Source organism: Candoia aspera, chromosome 4, assembly GCF_035149785.1.
Source record: "Candoia aspera isolate rCanAsp1 chromosome 4, rCanAsp1.hap2, whole genome shotgun sequence".
Classification (NCBI taxonomy): Eukaryota; Metazoa; Chordata; class Lepidosauria; order Squamata; family Boidae; genus Candoia; species Candoia aspera.
The window spans coordinates 3,254,431-3,277,209 of record NC_086156.1 but is presented as its reverse complement, the minus strand read 5'-3'; the positions used below and the strand labels follow the sequence as shown (position 1 = coordinate 3,277,209).

At 50.0% G+C, this 22,779-nt stretch overlaps 1 protein-coding gene across 1 annotated transcript in view; it reads right to left on the bottom strand.

Annotated features, from left to right (window-relative positions):
• Positions 1-17,107, bottom strand: part of WNT3A (Wnt family member 3A) — a 76,960-nt gene extending 59,853 nt beyond the window's left edge. Inside the window, exon 1 of the mRNA XM_063301912.1 lies at positions 17,037-17,107. Coding sequence (XP_063157982.1) covers positions 17,037-17,107 — 71 coding nt within the window. The remainder of the gene's footprint in view (positions 1-17,036) is intronic.
• Positions 17,108-22,779: the final 5,672 nt, after the last annotated feature.

The following is a 22,779-nucleotide window of genomic DNA, read 5'->3' as shown; positions in this document are numbered from 1 at the left end:
GTTTTCTACACAATCCTGTGAAGTAGGTTTGGCCCAAAGTCACATATTCTAGGTTGTTTCCATCATAGATACAAACCTGGGTTTTTCTCATCCAGTTCCAACAGATAGCTCAGTGTTTCTCAACCTTAGCAACTTTAAGAGAGGTGGACGTCAACTCCCAGAATTCCCCAGCCAGCTGTGCTGGCTGGGGAATTCTGGGAGTTGACGTCCACCTCTCTTAAAGTTGCTAAGGTTGAGAAACACTGGTTTGGCTACTATCCCACATTAAGGTAAAGGTAAAGGTTTCCCTTGACATGAAGTCCAGTCATGTCTGACTCTAGGGGGCGGTGCTCATCTCCGTTTCAAAGCCGAAGAGCCGGCGTTTGTCCGAAGACACTTCCTCTGTGGTCATGTGGCCGGCATGACTAAACGGAGCGCCGTTACCTGCCCACAGAAGCGGTACCTATTCATCTACTCACATTGGCATGTTTTCGAACTGCTAGGTTGGCAGGAGCTGGGACTAGCCACGGGAGCTCGCCCCGTCACGCGGATTTGAACCACCGACCTTCCAATCGGCAAGCCCAGCAGCTCAGCGGTTTAACCCGCAGCGCCACTGCATCCCTTTAAAGTTGCTAAGGTTGAGAAACACTGGTTTAGCTACTATCCCACATTACTTGTAATTTATACCAACTACTGTAGATTCAAGGATAAGTTGTATTCAAGAGTAGAACCAGATAGAAGGAGGGGAGTTGGCATTGAAAACACTTGCCTTCCCCATCCTACAAATCCTCCTCTGATGCCACACTCATGACGTTGGGGTAATTCTATGGGGTAAGGAAAAAGGTTGGGAAAATAAGAGAGATAGAGATGGAAAATGGGGAGATCTGGATGTCCGTTGCTTGGGATCAAGCTGTTCAGCTGAACCACCATCTTGAATCAGGGACTCACTGAGCTGAAAGGGATCTTTGAAGCCATCCAGTCCACCCCCTGCTTGGTGGAGGAACCCAAATTAAGTATCCTGGGCAGATGGTTGCCAGCCTCTACCTGCAGGGCCGCAACTAGGGTCTGTGTCACCTGGGGCAAACATGGATTCCACGCTCATTTTGGTGCTCCCCAGCGCGGCGCCTGGGGCACATGCCCCACTTGCCCCCCCCCCCAGTTGTGGCCCTGTCTACCTGAGCCTTTCCAGTGAAGAAGAGCCCATCTCCTCTCTGAGTCACTGGTTCTACTGTTGAACTGATCTTATCTTTATTTGTTCCTAATATTCAAGTAGAACCTGTGTTCCTGCAACTTGAATCCATTATTTGTCCTTTTCTCTGGGACATCATCTTCCGTGGGATCTCCCTGGGGGGATTTAAGGAGTCCTATCATATCCCCCCAATGCCCAGTTCCTTCGACCTCTCTTCATCAGGTTGATTTTCTAGTCCTCTGGTCATCCTTGTTCCCTCCTCTGAAACAATCCCAGTTTCTCTAAAGCAGGGTTCCTCAACCTTGGTATCTTTAAGACGTGTGGACTTCGACTCCCAGAATTCCCCAGCCAGCATGAATGAATAGGTAGGTGGCCGGAGAAGGACACACAAGTAGGAGAAAGACCATCTTGATGAAACCCCTGGGCCTGGATTCTTCTGCCATATGCAATAGACATCAGTGCCCCTCTCGTAACCCCCGGAGCCCCTTTGTAGATACAGGCCCTGGAGTAGTTTGGAGGAAAAGTGTTGCACATTTGCACCTGGGATTGCTAGTGTTCGCTTCCACGTCTGTGCCGTTGCCAGAAAGCTGCAGACGAGAACTGGAGAGAGTTCAAAGCTCTGAAGCAAGGCTGGAGGAGAGAGCAAAGCCTGTGTAGCTGGGCCAAGCCATCGCACCAGCAGCCATCACAATTCGGGATAAGAAAGGACTTGCCTCCGTTGAAATTTTCTCTGCAGTACGAGAGGATGCCGCAGCCCATCCCGGCAGACTCCGCTTATCTACAGAGATGGTCTTTGCAAATGGAGCTGGGTGAATTGGGCAGAGGAAGGAGGGAAGGAGGGAAGGAAGAAGAAAGGAGAGAGGAGGAGGAAAAAAAGGGAAGGAAGGAAGGAAGGAAGGAGAGAGGAGGAGGAAGAAAAGGGAAGGAAGGAAGGAAGGAAGGAAGGAAGGAAGGAAGGAAGGAAGGAAGGAAGGAAGGAAGGAGATATTTCCATTTCCCTTTGAAAAAAAGCACAGGTTTCTAGCCCTCATGCTAGAAATGGTTGAATATGGTGGCTGTACCTTTGCACAGCCCCCACTGAAACCTGACAGACGTCTGTTAGAAACCACAACTGTTAGAAACCACAACAATGCCATGTGTCACCATGCAAAGGACATCTCCCATGCTTAATCATGACCTTGTGTGACACTCTAGCTTTAACCCAATTTATGTGTGCATGTCTGTCTGTCTATCTATCTATGTATCGTTTATCTGTCTGGTTGCTAACCAGATTAACAATTCTTTTGAGTTGTTTTATTGGTTAGATTTGAATCTTGCTTTCAGGAGCCTCAAGGCAGCACCTGCAGCACACCCTTTTCCCATTCATTTTCTGCAACAACCCTGTGAAGTAGGCTGGGCTGAATGTCGCAAAATCCCCCAGGAATGGGGACTAGAACCCAGGTCTTCCCACTTCTGATCCAGCCCCTTTGCCATTACACCACCCTGGCTATAGGGTGGAAATTGTCTGTTGTACGTAGAGGATAAGGCTGTTCTCTGTTTTCCAAAAAGTCTGCTCTAAAGTTTTGATTGTCACAGATAAGTGTGCATCGATTAATTTGCGTAAATGGGCAAAATTCCAGTTGGGTTGGCATAGTATTTGCTGTCATTCATCTCCAACTCTGGATATCCAGACCCACTGATTCCTGTTAACAGCAACAAGGCTGGTGAAGACCATCTGAGACTGGCAGCTGACAAAACGATGTCATTCCAAGGTTTTGTGCATTGTGCTTGAAAACGAGACCGATGCTCTACATGGCCATTTGTTCTTTGCAGCAGTTATGATGATTATGTCCCATGTATTGTAAGTCGTCTAAATTTGAAGATGGAATGGCGTGCATAGGCATTGGTGCAATTGTGTCCCACATATCACAACATCATTGTGCAAAGCATAAGAATTATGTGCTTCACAACAACCAGTGCAAATGTCATGCTACATGTGACATCATTTGAAACTTTGCAACTCCCACAGACACCCAAGGCAGCATACAAATTGTTTTATATACATATTCATATACATATACATGAGAAGGAGTTTGGTGTCATGGTTAAGGCACCAGTTTGGAAACCAGGAGACCGTGAGTTCTAGTCCCACCTTAGGCACAAAGCCAGCTGGGTGACCCTGGGCCAGCCCCTCTCTCTCAGCCCCAGGAAGAAGGCAAGGGCAAATCACTTCTGAAATCTTGCCAAGAAACCTGCAGGGACGTGTCCAGGCAGTCTCTGAGAATCAGAAACAATTGAACGGATTAAAAAAAAACACGCGGACGCACACAATGCGGAAATAAAAGATGCCCAGAAACCAAATGTCTACCCACAGCAGATTATAAAGTTTTCTATTTTTCATGGACAGCTTTTACAGCATCATTGTCTTTCAAGAGCCCCCACTACAGTAAAAACCATTTCTTCCCCTTTGTCACTGAAGGCAAATGGAAGTTGGTCATTTGCATATCTGTGACAGCGGTTTCCAATTTCCAACAGCACAAGGGACGAGTTACACTTTGGGTGAAAGACCGAAATTATCTAGACCAGGGTTTCTCAACCTTGGCAACTTTAAGAGGCGTGGACTTCAACTCCCAGAATTCCCCAGCCAGCCACAAATACTGTCTTGTGACACCAGAAAATGCACTAGTTAGTGTCCCATGTCTGTCTGGTCATGGGACCTGGACAGGGGGGCCACAGGAGAAAAAAAAGGTGGGAAGGGGGCCACAGGCCAAACAAGGTTGAGAAACACGGCTTTAAAGGATCCAAGGCAATTTGCAGCTACGAACGTGAAATCTTGATGGCACTTAATCCATCAATCAATCAACACTAAATCAAACCATAACATGTTATACAAAATTCCACTCAATACAAACAGTCAGTCTTAATTTACTAAAACTAATCCTGGTGCTGATGACACCAGAGTCCATTCCCCAAAGGCTTCCAGAACTGCCAGGTTTTTAACCAGCTTCTGGAAGGACTTAAGAACGAGAGGCCCCTTCTCCTTGGTGGGGAGTGGGGAGGCTGTTCCAAAGGGAAGCCCCCACAGACATCCATCTGGATAGATGGGAACCCTTAGGCCAGCATTCTGGCCAACTGGAGATGTTTGGGAGAGACCCTGAACCTCTCTAAGATCAAGCTATGAATGTTGCATCTGGCTCTGGTCATGATATCCCTAAGTGTGTGTGTGTGTGTTCCTGTAGACAGGACAACTACAGCCCAAGGAAGTAAACTTGCCTTAATGCAACTCTTTGCCTAAGTCCATAAAGGAAGCTTCATTTCTGCAGGACTGAGCTTGCTTTCCAGACTCTATTCCTTGAAGCCAACTTCCCTATCAACTTCACTGGCAAACCAGACCAGGAAATCAACTCCACAGGAAGGCTAAACGTACTTTGATTGAGATTGGCCAGAAAAACTGAATTTTGCAAGTCTGACTGTGCTGCGCCTCCTCCCCCTTCTTATACTCTTGTGAATAAGGGAGGTGTCACCTGAGCCGCTTCTGAATGTTATCTCAGTCTTCCGGACTTAAAAAATGTTTCAGCCCCTTTTTTGCACATTTGCATCAAGGTAATCTTCCTTACTCACTGCATGCACCCATTAATTTAAAAGACTGATGCAATCCACAGCGCTGGGCCCTCATGCTAAGCACCTGGATCTCTGCGGTCAATGATATCTGTGTTTCTCCAAGCACTCAGCCCCCACCCAAGTCTTCTCAACTTAGCAGTATACTCCAAGTTGCAACTAGAGAGCGCCCAAGTGGGAAAAGTGTGTTATTAAGTCAAGAAGACCCCCAGTTCCTCAAATACGAGGGGGTGTATTTTTGATGGCCATGCACGAAAGATAAACACAGATGACTTCAGGGCATAGACCTGGATAGTGTTTCTGCTGAGGCATCCATGGGACCTGACACTTTGGTCCAAAAAAAGACAAAAGCAGAGTTGCTCACTTACCAGGCAAGTTCTACCCCTTTAGTTCATCCTGTGACAGTCCCTGCACCCTCTCACCCTTAGCATCACCATGCTCACACAGAAATGGCCAGGCTGGGTCTCCACAAAGGACCTGCGTGATGTTTGACTGCTTGAAAAAGGTGGGACCTCTTGCTCATTCTTGTTTTTCCTTGAGATCCCCAGGTCCCAGCAGTGCTGGAATTTGAGGGAAACCACAGAAGACTGGCATAGATCGGAAGCTGGTTGCTTGGCACAGAACCCCTCCTGGCTGCAACTTAATACGACTTTATTAGAGTTAAGCTGGTATAATAGCAATGAAGGTGGCCCATTCTGTCGGCTTGCCAACATCAACTGAAGACAGCTATTAACTACTTTACATTCCCACTGGCGGAGGATGAAAACTCTCCCCCTCTTCAGTGTCAAGAAAAAGCTCATCCACCCTCCATCTCCATCTCATCTCTGCAAGTTCACCTTGAGAAGCTTTCCCTGACGGTTATGAAATGGCCATCAGGGTGAAGGGCAGGGGATGCAACGTTGAGCCTCTACATCATACCCTCTCCAGTCAGGGTGCTTGATCAGGGGTATTACTGTCCAGTTTAGTGGCATATTTTTGGAAAAGCCCACGTTCCTTCTCCCCAGTTGAAGGACAACATCAACCAGGACCACAGAGAGCACGGAAAAAGGTTGAGGCCCTCCTTCGTGATCCAAACTGCCTTGTCCTTGCTGGGAGTTTCAGTGCTTAATGTGGTTCCTCTAGATCAGCCAATGGATGGATGGTTCTGCTAGGGGTCCCTCAGATAAACAAGGACATGCAATAGCCTTCTTAAGGAGAATGTGGCTATCCCCATTTTTCAGACACATAGCAAGACTAGCTAACTGTTCCCCAGTAGATAGATCCACCAACACGCCGTGTGGACACTCCGAGTTGCTAACGATACACCATAATGTCTAAATTGCCTAAAAACTACATCCTAAATGTCTTTCAGATTGCATTTGCTCCCCAGCTAGTCTCCTCCTCCTGCTCTTCTCCGTGAAATACCCATATAACGATAACCAGGCCAATAACAATTCATTAATATTGGTCTACTTCTATAGGCTGAACTGAACTCTGAAACACAGCCAGATATCCAGAGGGGGAAATGAACGTGCATTTGGATTTTGATCGGAGCCCCTACTCCTGGGAAGACCCTACTCCTCCTCCCAGAAGCAGAGCCTGACGTTCTCCAGAAGAAAAGGTCTCCTATGGGCAGCCAACTTAGTTAAGGGTAAAGCCTCTTTCGAACTGAGCTCAGCCCCGGGCGATACACGGACATGGCCACTTGCTTTCTTGCAACAATATGGACATGGTGTGCTGTTACCTTCCTCAGGGATCTTTTTCAACTCCTTAGCCTAGCCCACAACGCTACAGTCAAGTACCAACCATGTCTAATCCTATTTAGCTTTTTAGAGGTCAGCCAAGATTGGCCCAGTGCTGCCATCTGGGAAATGTAAGTTCAGATGAAGCACCCTAATAGACTTCTTCTATCTTCCCAGGGTGAGACAGGACAATCATGGTTCCCTCTTATTCATTAATTCATTGGATTCATTGGATTTAGATGGCTGTGATTCCAGGCAGCATACAGCAATAAATAAAAAAATACAATAAACGACCACAGATCACAATGAGATACACAATCAGGACACAGCAACACCTAGCTGGATGACCTCATCTAACATCCTGCTCCCAATGCCTGGGGGAACATCCAGGTCTTCAAAGCTTTCCTAAAGGACTCATTTCCTTTCTCCACCATGGTAGACACCCCCCCACCCCCAAAAGTAAAACCTAATCTGTGGTTGATCCTTTCAAAGCCTCTAAACCTTCTTTAAGGATCTGGTGAATTGCTCTGCGAGATAACCAAGTCCATTTAAAGAAAGTGGATCAAATCTGGACTCTAGTGGAGGCCGGTTCCTAGAGCAGAGTTTCTCAACCTTGGCAACTTTAAGATGGGTGGGCTTCAACTTCAACATGGCTGGCTGGGGAATTCTGGGAGTTGAAGTCCACCCGTCTTAAAGTTCCCAAGGTTGAGAAACACTGTCCTAGAGGAAGAGAACATCTGTCCCTCCTCTGCGAGTACCACAGCTGGTTCTTCTCCTGCACAATCTTAGTGAATGTATTTATCACATTGGCTTAGCCTACTGACGAATGGCAGACCCCAAAGATTCAAAACCCTTTCCCTGGGATCTGTGGCCAGACCATAGAAGGTTCTTTCCTGTCCTGCAGAGCCTGTCTGCCAGTTGAAGTAGAAACTTCAATTATGCAACCACAACATTGCAAACGATCTTCCCTTTGTGACACACGCTCCCAGTTATTTGACACAAGTTTGAACTGCACTCTAAACGTAGGTACAGAAGCTGAAACAGCCTAAGAAAGAAGTACAGGACACTTTCCCTATTTGACATTTTGTTAGCTCCCCTGGGAACATCTGTGGCTAAATCATCTCAGCAAACACTGTTTGCTTCTGAATATTTCACTGATAGCACTGAAGGAACCTGAGTCATCAGGAAACAACCCCTTTTCCTCACACCTCAGCCCAGATCAGAGTCTTCAGAAACCCCTCCAGCTCTGCTGCGTTCTTCTTTCAGAGAAGCTTTTAGCTTAGGAAGCATTTGGCAAGAATCCTGATTGAGAAATCTAGTTTAGGCCAACCTTTTCTTGAACAGAATCCTACTTTTTTCCCCTACTGTATGCAAATGGGGTTGAATCTAATAGTTTCTGGTCTTGTGATCCATGATTGGATGCCACCAGAGAAAATTGCATGGACATCTTAGAAAGATTTCTACCATAATTCTATAATCGGCTGAGAAGGCAAAGCCTATGAAGAGTCATGACACCAAAGGACTTCAAGTTATTATGCTGAATTGAAGGCCAGCCCTACCATCAGGCAGAAGAAGGCAATCAGGTGGCAGCAAAGCATTGGGGAACAACCACAAGTTGCAGTGCCCCATTGCCAGTGTGGAAGAATGGGAAGTGGGGTCATCTTTTGCTTTTGAGGAGCAAAATATCCTTCCTGGTCCTGCTGGAGCAGATTCTGGTAGGAAACATCTAAAGGTTTTGTTCAAGGTAATTAAAGACATATTCTTGGTCAATTCAGGGCTCTAGTTCTCAGCATTTGGGGAAGAAGTCAACAAAATAAAGATGCCTGGTCAGCATAACATCTGTCCAGCTTTCTTGCCAACAGATGTCATCAAGACGCCATTCTTTCTCTCTTCCCCTCTGTAAGGGTTGTAGCTTTCAGGGTATTGTATTTGCATAATTTTTATATTCGCTGTAGTTGTGTTGCTACTGTTTTCTGTGTTTTGTCTAGGTATCTTTTACAGCTAAGATTGTTCTTATCTCCTTCTTCATCTCTCCATCCATCCATCCATCCATCCAACCATCTCCCTCTTCCTCCTTCAACCCGTCCATCCCTCCATTTCTCCCTCCCTCCATCCTTCCATCCACCTCCCCCTTCCTTCCTTCATCTCTCCATCCACCCCCCCCCACCCACCCACCCCCACCCACCCACCCCTTCTTTGCTCCCTCCCTCCATATCCTTCTCCCGCAATTCATCTCTGCATCCTCATCTTCCCATCCATCCATCCATCCATCCATCATCTCCCCCTCCCTCCCTCCCTCATCTCCCTCTTCTTCCCTTCCTCCATCTCTCCATTCCTCCACCTCCCCCCCCCCACTAATCTGTCTGTTTCTCTTCCAGGCACTAGGGACTGTCATGCACTTTTATTATTTTACAAAAATGGTAAACTGGACAATGACATGTTGGACTGGACCCGGAACTGTGCCTAGAGGTGCCTGCAGTTGACACTTGGAATCCACCCTTTCCTATGTTGGGGGGGGGGGTCAGGTTGTGGGCTCTTTCTCCAGATTTACCAGAAAATCCTGCGAGGAGCTGAATTTTCCAAGATCCCACTCGACTCTTTAAGTCCAGCATTTTTTCCCCTGTAGCTTTCTCCCGGGGTTATTCCAGTCCTGCACAGAATCCCTGGGCCTCGGTCAATAACTCATTAACTTGGTTCCTCAAACCAGAAAGGTCAATGTCCTGTCATTCCAATTCTCCTGTCCTGTTTCACTGACGTTTGCAGCTCTAGAAATGGGGAAAAGATCTTTTATTCCCAACTTGCATAGCTGCCCACTGAGGTGGGTGAGCATTCCGGAATTCCACTCCGCCAGGGACAGGTTTCCTACACTAAATTCTTTTCCCATCCGGGTTTAAATCATTTGGTAGAAATGGACTGCTCGGGCTTCAGGCACCCCCGTCCCCTTGCGCTTTGCAGTGATGTGGTCTCTGGCCACCCATGCGCAAGACATGTTGCATTTCAGATTGTGGCTTTTGCCCGGCACACTTATATCCAGGCTGCAATGCAAGGCTGGAATCAACGTAGTAAAATAACATCTTCTTTTAGTTGAGCTTGACTCCTGCTGATTTTTTTGGAGTGGGGAGGCGGCTTCTCAGCAGGAATGTCAAGATGGGGGCCATAATGGTCTGACTGAAGCTCAGAGGTAGCCATAAAAAAATGGGTGGAGCTTTGGTCCCACAGTCACGGCCACCATCTTAACTTTCCTGACCATACCTTGTGGACTCCCTGCTTCCCAGCCTTACAACTCTGAAATCTCCTTGTGGTCTCCCATCCGAGTTCTAATTAGGTGTGACCCTGCTTAGCTTTGGAATCTCAGCCTTGGTTGGATAAGTGTTGCTGCATACCTACACAAAGGACACACATACACACACAAACACCCTCAACTCAGTTCCTGGAGACTTCACGAGATATCCCTGTCCTTTCTCGGTAGCAAGACAGAAGACAGTCGCCATTGCCTTTTCCGGGAATATTTGTTCATAAGCCTCTAGCCCTCACTGAGGCAAAATGACCAATTGCGAGGGATTAAGGCAGACTTGACATTAGTGGGGGCCAGCTAGATGTGGGTTTTTTTTAAAAATCTAAATTGTAGGGGGGGGGGAAATCACCTAGATATATCTGTATTGAGAATGCCTCGGCATCAACGTTAAAAAGAAAATAAAAAGCAGAAGGAAGAGGGAGAAGGGAGAAAAACAAAAAAGACAACAACCCTGCAAAACGTTCCCACATTATTTACAATCTATGTGCAAAACAGAGCTTTCATTCCAAAGCTGATGCACATTAACCATCAATTGCTGCGGATGCTTACTTCTGAAGCTGTCTCAATGGGGGGGGGGGGCAGCCCTCACGTCTGAAAAAAAGTTTCCTGCAACCCAGAAACCATTCCCATCATCTCTACCCCCTGGCTGGGGACGATGGGGGGTTGTAGCCTCCTCACTCCTGCGGGGGGGGCGGGGAGGGGTTTAGCATACTTTCAAGCAAGCCAGATTTTCAGCCCCGTCTGGGGCGGCCTTTATGCTCCGCCAAATGCTACTTAAAGGCCCCCAAGCGCCCAGAAACGGGCACATCGGTAGGGCCTTCCTGGGGTCCAAAGCTCGATTCAAACGCTGGGAGGATGACACCCCCCCCACCGGGAAACTAAAGCTGGGATAAGGCCAAAGAGGCATGACTCCGGATGCCTCTCCTCCTTCGTTCAAAGAATGGAAGGGGGGGGCGGCAGAGGAGAGTGATGGAAAGGGGCGAAGAGGCCGGCGAAACCGAGTGGTCCCCCTTTCTTTCGGGCGCGGTGGAAGGCGGCCGCGTCTAAATCCGGATTAAAGAGGCTTCGCGCTTGGTTGGACGGTCCGTTGGGGCTCAGCCCTGAATGGTTTGAATTTTTTCTCCCCTTCCGATTAAAGTCAATGAAATTAAAACAACGCACCCATGCCCTTTGGTTAAAACTTGATTGGCAAGGCAGCAAACGCCCGGTCCTGGCCAATGCAGCTCTTGTGGAGCACGGGGAACGAAAGTGGGGTAGTCCAACAACCCTTCGGGCACCCGGAGGGCTTGTTGGCCCTTTCCTGCCGAGTGAATCCCAGTTTGCCCGCAACGGCTGTGCGTTCACACGACTCCCAGGCTCAGCTTGGGGAGAGCGCTACGCCCCGCTTTCCCACGACACACTTAGCTCGACGGGGGTGGATCCCGTGGTCTAGCGCCTTGTGGGGTTTAGCTAGCGGGTCGATCGCAAAGGCGAGCGGGGCCAAGTGACGTCACGCGCTCGATGACGTCACCGCGCAGCGGAGTGTCAAAAAAATCAGCGACTTACGGGTCGTGTCAACGGTATCGGGGACCCCAATGCATGCCGCCTGCAGACGGCCGTTTGAGCAAACGCCTCTTCGCCCAACCTTTCAGGGGCTAACCACCTTCTACCCAGACTGGACTTCAGCTCCCATCATCCTCGGCCCATCAGGCTGGTTAACATCTGTTTGGTCATGAGGAGCGTTGGTCCAGTACACCTGGAGGCCAGTAAATCGGGGCTGAGGATTATGGGATAAATTCAGCCTTGAATCAAACTCTACACCGTCCGGATCCGATGCGGTTTTACCTGGAAGTAAGTCGCACCGAGGCCCGAGGGAGCCATTTTTCCCAAAGGGCCGGCCAGAACTGCGGCTTCAAAATCAACCTAGCTCGTCATCTGAAACAAATCCATCCAAAGACCAGCTTATTCGTGGCCAGTTAACAATGCAGGTTTACTTGACCAAGGAGCCCCACCAGGGTGCAATCTGGATATGAACTGGACTGGATTCGAATCAGATTCACTTCTGAGTGGATCATAATGAGAACCGCGCTGAAAAATCATGCCTTTATCCTGTCTGAATACCCAATCCGTTTGGCTTACGGATCACTTCGCAGGGAGATTTAGATGGGAAGTTTCCCGAAGTTTTGATCCCATTGTCCGGGGGGATAAACTTCAATCAACACACAACAGTCAAAAAAAGTGTAAAGCAATAATATAAGCAGTAATATAAATTTAACTAATAAATAAATAAATAAAATAAAATAAAATAAAATAAAAGATTCACCAGCTGAGCCTATTTCCCCCTTCTCACAACACACGCATGCCCGGAGCCACCCAGATGACTCTTGCTCAGCCCAACCCACCTCACAGGGTTGTTGTATTAGGGAAATAGGAGGAGGGAAGATTACATACACCACCGTGAGTTGTGCAAAATAAAGGCAAGATATCAACCAATCAATCAATGAAAAAAAAAGGGTGCTGTTATAAACCAGTGCACCTGAAAGGCTGTTCTTGACTGGGTTACCAGGTTGTGAGCACATAAAACATTACATGCATTAAGTAACTAGGTTAAATGTCTTGTGTGAACTAGTGATTATTTATAATTAAAGCTCTGTGAGGTTAAAGGGCTACTATGATGAGAAAGCTGGAATAAATAACATGGATATATATAAAGTATATATGAATAGGAACTGAGGTTGAAATATGTTTGAATCAAACCAGAACCCAAGTTGAAATAAATAATATATGTGAATGTACTATATTTAGGTGGATAGAATCAGAGAGAGGGAACATATAAGTAGAATCGGGGCCTAAATATATTTATGTATGTAAATATATAATGGAGACAAATAGTGTCCAGGAGCTGAGATATTTCACATCCAGCCTATCCTTCTTTCTCCTTCAATGGATGGCATAAGCTAGTTTAAATCTGGAGCGTGAGTTGGATCCAGGAGAGCGACTGGAAGCCCAGAGCTGGATGGCCATCCAGGGCAGGGGGCTTGAATTGATTTCCTTTGGGGTGGGGAGGGGGAGGCCAGCCGATGGGGCCAGACTCAGCCATTCTCAAAACCACTGGAGTGAACCAGGCCACCCCGCGAAGCCCCCAAGACGGAGGAGCACCACTGGCTGCGGGCATCGGAGGTTATACAAAGACAGCAAGTGTGTTTAAAAGAAAGCAAAACCCTAACCTTAAGTTTCCTGGATTGTGTGGCACACACTGGGTTTACAAGTCTCAGCAGGGTGGCTAGATTTGCACAACAGGTTAGTCCAGGTTCAGCTGGGGTGGGGGCATCCATAGTTCTGCCTGCAGTTGATGGCCAGGGATCAGTTCTCATGTAGGATGAACAGGTGTTAGGTGAAGCCAACATCTGTTTGTTTAGACCAGTGTTTCTCAACCTGGGCCACTTGAAGATGGGCGGACTTCAACTCCCAGAATTCCCCAGCCAGCATGGCTGGCTGGGGAATTCTGGGAGTTGAAGTCCACCCATCTGAAGTCCACCCAGATGGGAAGAAACCGAGATTGGAAGGGGGGGGGTCCTTCTCATCTTGGAATTGCCTTTCTCCAGGCTTCATCCCCTCCCTCCCCCCTCCCCCCTCCCCCCAATTATTAAACAACAGGTTGGATCCAACTGTAATCCTTGGAGTGGACCCATTGAAGGCCATCCTCACTTAGGTCCCATTGAGGCCAGTGACGCCCCCTGAATTAAACCTGCAGCCAACATATGAATTATGGGACGGAGGTCGGGGTGTGTGTTTCAAAACAGAACTGCTGTGTGTGTTTGTGTGTGTGTGTGAGCCAGTAAAAATTTGAGAGGTGTATCTTGATCTTCAGATGGAAAGTATATTTAATTGCACACTCATCTTGCACACCCAGGGTCTGCCGTTCTCTGACAGCCTTAGCAACAGGTCCGAAGCAGCGGGCACCTGCGATGGACGAAAGCAGGTGCCCCCGACAAAAGCAAATAAATCCAAATACAGTATGTTAACCTGTTTTCTCCGAAACTCCTGTTCTACCCCTTTAGCTGCAAAGAAGCTGAACTGCTTCTGCTTTCAAAAGGAGGGGCACTTAAATCCGGCGTTTGTCGACCCTTAGCGTGCAAGATCTGCAAAGCCGGGCGGAAAATGCCCGGTTATTAGCCTCCCCCCGCTCCCCGCGCCGCCAGGATAGTTTAAAAGCTCTGCGATTCGCTCCTGTTTGCTTCCATTTGTTCCGTCTGGGTGTGTTTAACCCGAATTCGTCTCCAAGGATTCTCTTTAAGGCGGCCTGGTGCGGACACTTTAAATAGCAAGTGGCTTAAGGGGAACACTTTTAAAAAGGGTAAAAAGATGATTACGGATTTTGAAACCTAGGGTTCACGACGGGTTTCTGCGAGTGTGCAAAGTTTAACACTTAAATTCCCCCTACGCATGAATTTTATATTTTTTCTCCATCGTCCTATCCGGAAAGGTGCAACCGCCTGTATTTTAATTGTGCAAACGCATCATTCACAAAAAAATTGTTCTTATCAGCGTGCACATAACCCAAGCCACCTTTTTTCTCATAAATGGGTGTGAGTGTGTGTTTGAACTGTTATTCTTATGCCTCTTATACCTAAAGATGTGAAAACACGTGTATCATTTCTGGGAGGCCGTTGAAGAATAGAAGGAAGGCGCTTCTCCCTTTCTGGCACATTGGGCGGCTAACTTGAGTTGATTGTGCCCTAACGTGTGAATGCTTTAGTCAACAGCCCTTTAAAATAACCAGTGGGTTAAGTTGAAACGCGCCTGCAGGTCACCATTAATGTTTGAACCAGAACAGGGCCCAATCAGGTAGGAAACAGGGTGGCGCGCTGGGAAAGCAAGTAAGCCTTAGATATGAAGCATTTTTAAAAAATTTAATATATGAGGACTTCAACTCCCAGCATGCTGGCTGGGGAATTCTGGGAGTCTAAGTGGCTTAGGTTGAAAAACACTGATACAAAGCTCACCTAAGTATATCTAAAGATAAAAGAGGAGGCAGGTGAATTTTACACGGTCACCCCCGGCTCTATATGCCGCCCTATCAAGTGGCCAAGCTATGGCCGGACTGTACCATTTCAGGAAGCTGGAAAGGGGGGGGGGAAATTCGGAGGGGTTTTTCCCCACTTTTATCTCTACCTCGAAAGGCGATTTGGTCGCGCGCAAGAAAAAAGGTGCGGTTCACCTTTTCTCTGTGCTCTTCCCCTTCCCCCTCCCCCACGCAAACGAAAGTGGTCCAGTCCAGACGAGCTACATTATTTGACCCGGCTGCTCCTTGCAACCGATCCAGCCTCGCTGTGTCTGCGAGCTTCTTGGAGAAGTACCTTTGGAGACACGTGTTTGCGGAGGTGGGATTTTCACGTTCCTGCCGCCCATTCCCTGACCCCAGGAAGCGAGGTCCTTAGAAAGGCCCGGCTTTATGGGTGGTGGGGGGGTGAGATTGGCAGGGCGCCGCTGGCTTGGGGCTCCCCCGCCAGGCTGCAGCTAGCCGGAGCGAGCTCGCCTCCCTTCCCTTTCTCATCTCGGCTCCCTGAAGTCTGTAATTACCGCCGACCGACCGATTTGCAGCAACTTGCCCGCCCCGCCAGCCAGCCAGCCAGCCAGCCCCCACCCGCGCGGGCGCAAGCCTGCCTCTGCCTCGCCCGGTTCGTCCTGCGAAGGGAGCGAGGCGGCAACCTTCGGAGCCTGAGCCGGGCAAGCGAGTCGTCGGAGGGAGGGAGGGAGGGAAGGAGGGAAGCGCGCAGGCTGGACGCCGGGAGGGAGCGGGCTCTGCCGCCCGACCCCAGCCTGAGAAGGTCCTCCGGAGCTGCACCGGGATTGCTCCCCTCCCGGGCTGCAGAGAGGCCGAGAGACCCGGTTTCTCTGTCGCAGCGCAGCCGCCCGCCCCGCCAGGCCAATTTCGCTCGCCTTCGCCGCCGCCAATTTGCCAGGCGGGCAGGGGCGCGGAGGGGCGGCTTCCCAGCCTGGCAAACGCCCCGACGCCGCGCCGGGGTAGGGAAGAAAGTCTCGGGCAGAATTCCGGCCAGGGTGGCAAGCTAAAGCAAGCTGCCCGACAGGTTGGACGGAACCGGATTGGAGAGCTGCGCGGAGCCCGGGGTCCAAGCTGAAAGCGGTTGGGGTCAGACCCAGGCGGGTGGGAGGGGCATAGAGAAGCCCCCCCCCCCTCCCCGCATCTTTTCCTCCAAGCCCCGAGAGCGAGGACGATCGAAACTCCCCTGGATCGCAAGAAGGAAGCTTTAAAGCAGGAATTCCGTCTCCGAGGGAGGGAGAACCGCTTTGCGCCCCGTTTACAGCGAGTAATATAAAGCTCTCAACCAAAGCCGCACGTCCTTTGGCTTTCTCTCCACCGTCCCCCCCCCCGCCCCGCACCCCCCCATCTATTTGCAGTTATAAGCCAGGAGGCAGAAAAACAAGCCCGGGCGCCGCTTATTCTCAACATTTTACCAAGGAAGTGCAAAGCCATTTTCAAGAAGATCCTGCATTCCCCTGCTGGGTTTTCTGTTTTCTGTTTTTTTTTTGCGGGGGGCGGGAGAGGGTGAGAAGGACTCGGCGCACATTAGAAACCAAAAGATAATCTCGTAAAGAGGGGAGGGAAAAGAGGCGCAGAAGCTCGGTCATTTTGGGGGGCATCTTTTCCATTTTTCCACTTCTGATTTCCCCTCCTTCCAAAAGCCACATTATTCTACACCTTCGGTTTTGCTTCTATAAAGAGAAATAATCTTGCGGAGTGGGGGGGCAGAGAAAAGAAAGAATTTTCCTCCCCCTCTTTTCCTTCCAAACGACTAACTTAAAATCACCTTAAAAATTTAAAAAAGCAGCTCGCGTTGGCTTTTTATCTTTATCTATTTAATTCACTCAGTGCCTTTTGTTCTTGGCAAAGGCAGCATCAAAGCAGGCTTCCTTTAAAAACCAGCTCTCATCTCGTCTGCCGCTCATCCCCTTCCCCACCTTTTCAGGTTTCTTTCTTTCTTCCTTCCTTTTTTAGCTCAGAGCCAGCCCAGTCAAAATAAACAGCGAGTCAGAGAAATGGAAGACGCAAAAAAACGCCAGCTCCTAAAGCTCCTCTTAGGAACCATAATTCCCGCCGCCAAGTGATACCCAGATCCCCACTACGTGTTAGAAACGAGAAGCGGCGAAGCCCACCTTTCCTTGGGAAGGCGAGCCTCGTCGGAAAGGAGGTTACCCGGTTCCTCCCGCCGCCCCCGCCCGGAAATATTAAGGAATAAAAAAGATGACTTACCACCAGATGGGATAACTCGAAAGCACTCGAGTCATTCCGCCAATAAACAGGAGATATCCTAAAAAGAGCATTTCGCCTGGAAAAGTTGGTTTCAAAAAGTTGCAAGTTTGGGGAGGATCAAGATGGTGATGGTGATGGTGATGGTGATAATAATAATAATAATAATAATAATAACAATAATAATAATAATAATAATACGGGGTTTCCAGCAATTTTCTCTCCTTCAACGCCCGAGAAGGAAAGGGGGTAGCGGAGAAAATAATGCACCCCCTGCAAATAAATAAAAATAAAATATGCCCCAACAGGTAGCTATTTTCCCCTCTCTCTTTCTCCGTCTCGCCCCTTGGATTCTTCCTCGGAGCGTTTCTCTCTCTTCTTCAATTTTCACGCGAAAGAGTAGAGAAATAAATCAACCCCTTTTTTTGGCGGGGGGGGGGGAGAGGGAATCTTTCTGGTCGCAGCCAAGCAGATATTTAACAGGGGGCAAAAGGGGGGGAGGGGAAAAAGTTTTCAGAAAGGTTAGGAGAGAAGACCAATCAGCAGATAGGGGAGAAGCGTCGAGGCTGCCTCCGTCCAGAATGCAGAAGAGCGAATGAGCTACTTCCGAGGAGATGCTGTTTTAATACCCAATTAAAGACATGTTGGCCCACAAGCCGGGGTGGGGGTGGGAGCTGAGCAGGGTGCGAAAAAAGAGGGGGGGAGATAGAGGAGAAAATGAAAGAAAGGGGTTAAAAGGAAGGAAAAAATAGAGTGTTCAGTAGGTTTTCGAGAATGTGAAGAAGGCGATGATGGAGCCACTAAAATACTTGGGGGGGGGAGTCTATATACTAGCCATCTATCTATAAAATGGGGGTCATTTTAAGGCTGGCTGGTTTTAAAAACCCCAGACCCCCCCAGTCACCTCCGTTCTTTTCCGCAGGTCCATCTCTGTTCATAGAGAGCGGTGGCTAAAATCGGGGGGGGGGGATTGTTTGTTTTTAACCCTCCTCCCCTCCTGGATGTTTATATTTACATTTCAACAAAATTCCGGAAGTTCTCAGCCCAAGCGAGACATTCCGGGCGGGAGACGATCTTTGTCGCCCGCTCCCCGCGTTTTACACTCCCGGCCGGCTCGGGCGCTGCGTTCGCACGAAACGCTGAAGCCGGTCAGGGAACGGACGCAGCTTCTGGGGGCGCCCCAGGCCCAGAATCCTAAATCTCTTGGCGCTCCCGGAAAGAAAGGAGGCAAAACTATTTTTCCCGAATTCAGTAAGGAGCAGGTTGAGCAGGTCGTGTGAATGCAGTCCGCGGGGAGGAGGGCTTTACCGGCCTGGGAGAACCGACTGGGGCGAACCCGCTCGCGCTTAGCTTTGCTCTGCTTTGACTACGGAAAGGGGTCGGAACTGGATGCGGCGGTTAATCTTTGCGTTCGGGGCTGAGCGAGTTTTCTTCACAACCCGCCAGAAACACCCAACTTGATTCGATTCCTTCCGAACGGGGCCGAGCCGAGCCGGAGAGGTGTCGTTCAACCCGCCCCCCCCCCCGACTCCATTCTTTTCTTATTTGGGAGTAAGGCTCTGGAAACTCTATTTTCAGCCCCGCCTTCCCCTTAGAACCCGAATCGAGCCCCTTTTAAGTTCTTTGAACCAAACAGGAGGAAGGTTGCTCTGGATTGGGCGGGGACGAGGACGGCGGGGTTGGGGGGGGGAGGCCCGCGGGCAGATGTTAGAGATGCGGTTTGCTTACGAAGCGGGGAGCGGTCGTGAGCTTGTTGCCCCGAACCCGCAGGTTTCCTTGGAAGAATGTGGAATCAGACGCTTCGAAGTTAGAACTGGGACACACAGACACCCCACCCCATTTTCCTCCTGAATCCGGTTTTCCGGCTGGGATGATGGGAAGGGTGATCCTAGGTTCTCTACACCACTGGATAGGAGTAAAGTCCCCGGGCGATCCTGCAAATCCGCACAGAATTGTCCGGCCCGGGAGAAAATCCACTTCACACGACCTTGCAAAGGCCCGTGACTGGCGTTCATACAAATACACGTTCATACAAATACACGTGCACAGATACACACATGGAGAAAAGAGACCCATGAAAATCACCGGCGTTTTGGGAAAGAAATGAAAAAGAGGTGGGTGTGCACAGCTGCATAAATATATACCCACGCGTGTGCGTGTGCGCAGAGATCTAGGTACACGTGTTGATGCCTAGGCGCGTATATATGCACGCGCGTGTCTAGAGGCCCCCATGCAGAAACACGAGTGTCTCTATGCACACACGGAAATATCTATCGGGCTCAACTCGAATTTCACTTTCTCAAATCTTTTGCTCCATTCAAGGGTCAGGATCTTGTCTGGATAGGGAAATATACCGCCCCAACTCCGTTTCAGTCTTCCTCCTTCTTTTTTTTGGGGGGGGGGAGATGTCTGGAGGGGAGAGATGTCTTTCTTCCAGCATTTTCGATTTCGATCCGCGGCCTGCTGAAGGTTTCACCCCCAGCTACAGCCCTTCCTTCCTTCCTTCCTTCCTTCCTTCCTTCCTTCCTTCCTTCCTTCCTTCCTTCCTTCCTTCCTCCCTCCCTCCCTTCCTCCCTTCCTCCCTTCCTCCCTTCCTCCCTTCCTCCCTTCCTCCTTCCTTCCTTCTTCCTCTTTCTGTTTCCTCCCTCCCTCCCTCCCTCCCTTCCTCTATGATTTGTTTCGCTCCCGGTTCCGGTCCGGGCTCCGGAGCGACAGTCCCTCTGAAACCCGGCTGAACTCCGCGAGTCTTTGTCCGGCAGCGCTGATTCTCACTGTCCCCCCCTCGCCAGTGTGTCCAGCGCTCGGTGCCAAAGTCCGGAGGTTTAATTTGCACCGCAGTCCAGATTCGGATTCAATCTGGTTTCATTCTGAAAGCCTCCCCTTCCCCACTCTGCCTTTTAGGGCGCCTTTTGAAAAAGGTGGGCCATTAAAAGGGCAGTCGGGTCGCCTAGAGAAACTGGTTGCGTCCGCACAACCCGCTAGAAAGGAGCCGGGGCTTTCGCGGGGCCGGGCATCCCGGTTCGTGGCTTCTCGCCTCCGGAGAACCAGGCTGTCCCGTGAAACTGCTATTCTCTCTTCAGCAGAGCCCGTCCCTGTACTATTTCTCAACCCAGGGTTAGGTTTAAACTGTTGTGGGAAAGCAGCCATCGCGTGCAGCCTCCAGGAGGTTGGCTGGCTTGGCTGGTGAACACAGAGCCCCCCCGGGGGGGCGTCTTGTGGAGGCGGGTGCCGCAGGTGGGGTGGACCCAGCGGCCTCCGCGCGCCGCCCTATACTCCAGAGGCGCGGGACTACAAAGCCCATCGGCGACAGCTGGCGGTTCAGAGGGGCCCCCTCCGCCTCTGCCGGCGGCGGAGAGGGGAAAACGGCTCGGAGGGAGACGGAGCAGGCCCGCTTCGGAGGACGCTTCGCCGGCATTACTGCAAATCCTGAGCAATTACGGCATTACAGCGCGCGGAGCGAGCGCCTCCGCTTTCAAAGGCCCAGGAATTTCCACCGCCTTTGCACGGGAAATCACTCCTTTCCCAGCCTGGACCGCGCACACCCAAACACGCGTCCACCCTAAGAGCCAAAAGGCAGGCCCTGAGTTGGCTGGCTGGTCCCGGGACAGGAGTTTGGGGGGGGGGGCGTGTTCCCCCTTCCCTTCTTTTCGGGCCCTTGAGAGCTTTCTCTCCCCTCCCCTCCCCTCCCCTCCCCACCCCTCCCTTTTTCCCTTCCCTTCCCCTCTCCTCCCCTCCCTTGTCCCTTTTCTCTTTCTCTTTCCCTTCCCTTCCCTTCCCTTCCCTTCCCCTGAAAACCAGGCAAACTCTTATGGGAATGCTGTGTGTGTGTGTGTGTGTGTGTGCTTCCCCTTTAAAAGAGAAAAGAAAAAAAGAAACTCTGCCTTACTTGGGAACGCCAGGGTTACAACTACAATTCCCAGCACTCACCCCCAGGGTGGCCCTTGTGTGTACCTGCAACATGCTGGGCCAAGGCTGGGTGAGCACCCTGGGGCTGCCTTTACACAAATGCACACCTTAGTTTTCATGGTGAGGGGTGTGTGTGTGGCTTTGGGTGTTGTGCAAACTCAGTCTGTATGGAAGCGTGGGGTTCAACCCCGGGGTAGGGGAGGAACCGCAGATGTGGGTCAAGGCTGTCCTTCCGATCTAGGGGGGCTGACCTCGTTTCACCCTTCTTCTCCTCTTGTCTGCGGGGGGGGGGGACTTTTCAATGGAATGATTGGATCCCCCCCACCCCCTCTCCTCTGGCCCATTTAGAGCCCTCCCTTCTTGGAAAGTCAGAGCTGTGGGGCTGGAGAAGCAAGTGGGTGTTTAACCCTGGATCCACATCCCCTTCCTCAACCTCCCAACGGATTATGGGGGTGGGAGATAACATCAGGGGCAGCTGGGTCGGTGCTGATGTTGAGGCAGGGCTGGGCAAATGACCTCAGCTGGGTCAGGACACCCCTGCGCCAATGACCCACAATACCCAGGATGTGCAATTCCAAAACCGAGGCCAGGACGGACATCCGGAGACAGGGAAGACATTGCAGCTTATCCCGGCTACATGTGGTCGATCCCCATTTCCTTATTTATCTGTTGCATCTCTTTACCCCATCTCTGCCCCCCCACTCCCGGGACAATTATTGTCTCCCCAAGAAGGTGGGAATTACAAAAAGAGAGAGGAGAGAGAGAGAGAGGCCAGCCCCGCCCTGCCCTTAGGCTTACAATCTAAAAGATAGGATGCACAAGAATCTGCAAGAAAGTGGGAATCCGGTTTTTCAGGGCCAGGAAGAACGAGTGAGCCATCCTCAATTATTTATATTCCAGGCTGGGCTTCCCCTGAGATAAAAGCAAAACGTTTCTTATCACTTTTCACATGAAATACTTAGACAATTTTGGGTGAGAGTCTATGTGTGTGTGCATACCTTCGGGTCAGTCTTGATTCCTGGTGACTGCCCGGACAAGTCCCTGCAGTTTTCCTGGCAAGTTTTTTTGGAAGCGGTTCACCTCTGTCTTCTTCCCAGAGGGACTGGCCCAAAGTCACCCAGCTGGCTTTGTGCCTCAGGCAGGACTAGAACTCACAGTCTCCTGGTTTCTAGCCTGGTGCCTTAAACCATGACATTTATGGCACGACAACAGCCCAAGGGTGGCTTAACTCTAGCCGTGATTACTCCATGTTGAAGAACTCTGTATAAACTCAGAAGTCCCTTCAAAACACAATCCACTTAGAATCAGGAAATTACTTCAGGCGGGAGGTGGGCAAAAATGAAGACACCTTCATCGACTTGAACGAAATAGCCCCCAGTCATTCAATTAGTGCTAAAAGTGCTGCGTCAGGAGCCTAATGGTTTCAGATGTTTTGAAAGAACCGACTTCCTACTGATATTAAATGATGCCTCCACCCTGAGAAAGATCTTTCTGCTGGGTGCCCCGTGTGGTGAAAATGTTCCTTCAATTTCCAAGGCAGGTGAAATTATTGGATAGCTAGCAAAACGGGCTTCAGTTGTAATGGCATGTGGGAAAGACCTTGGGAGACAGGGCAAAGAGATGCTGCCCAGGGAAGGGTCAGATAAGGGAGGGCTTAGCCCGCGGCTGCGTAACAGGAGGAGAAAGAGGCTCAGGAGGGACCCTCCCCAGTTTCTCGGGCTGTAAGGAGACGGTGGGAGATTGGTACTTTCAGACTTGCAAGATTCTGTCAATGTAGCTTTAGAATAAAGGGGAATTAGCTCATCCTGTTGGGATTCCTGTCTGGTCTACGTGGGATGCA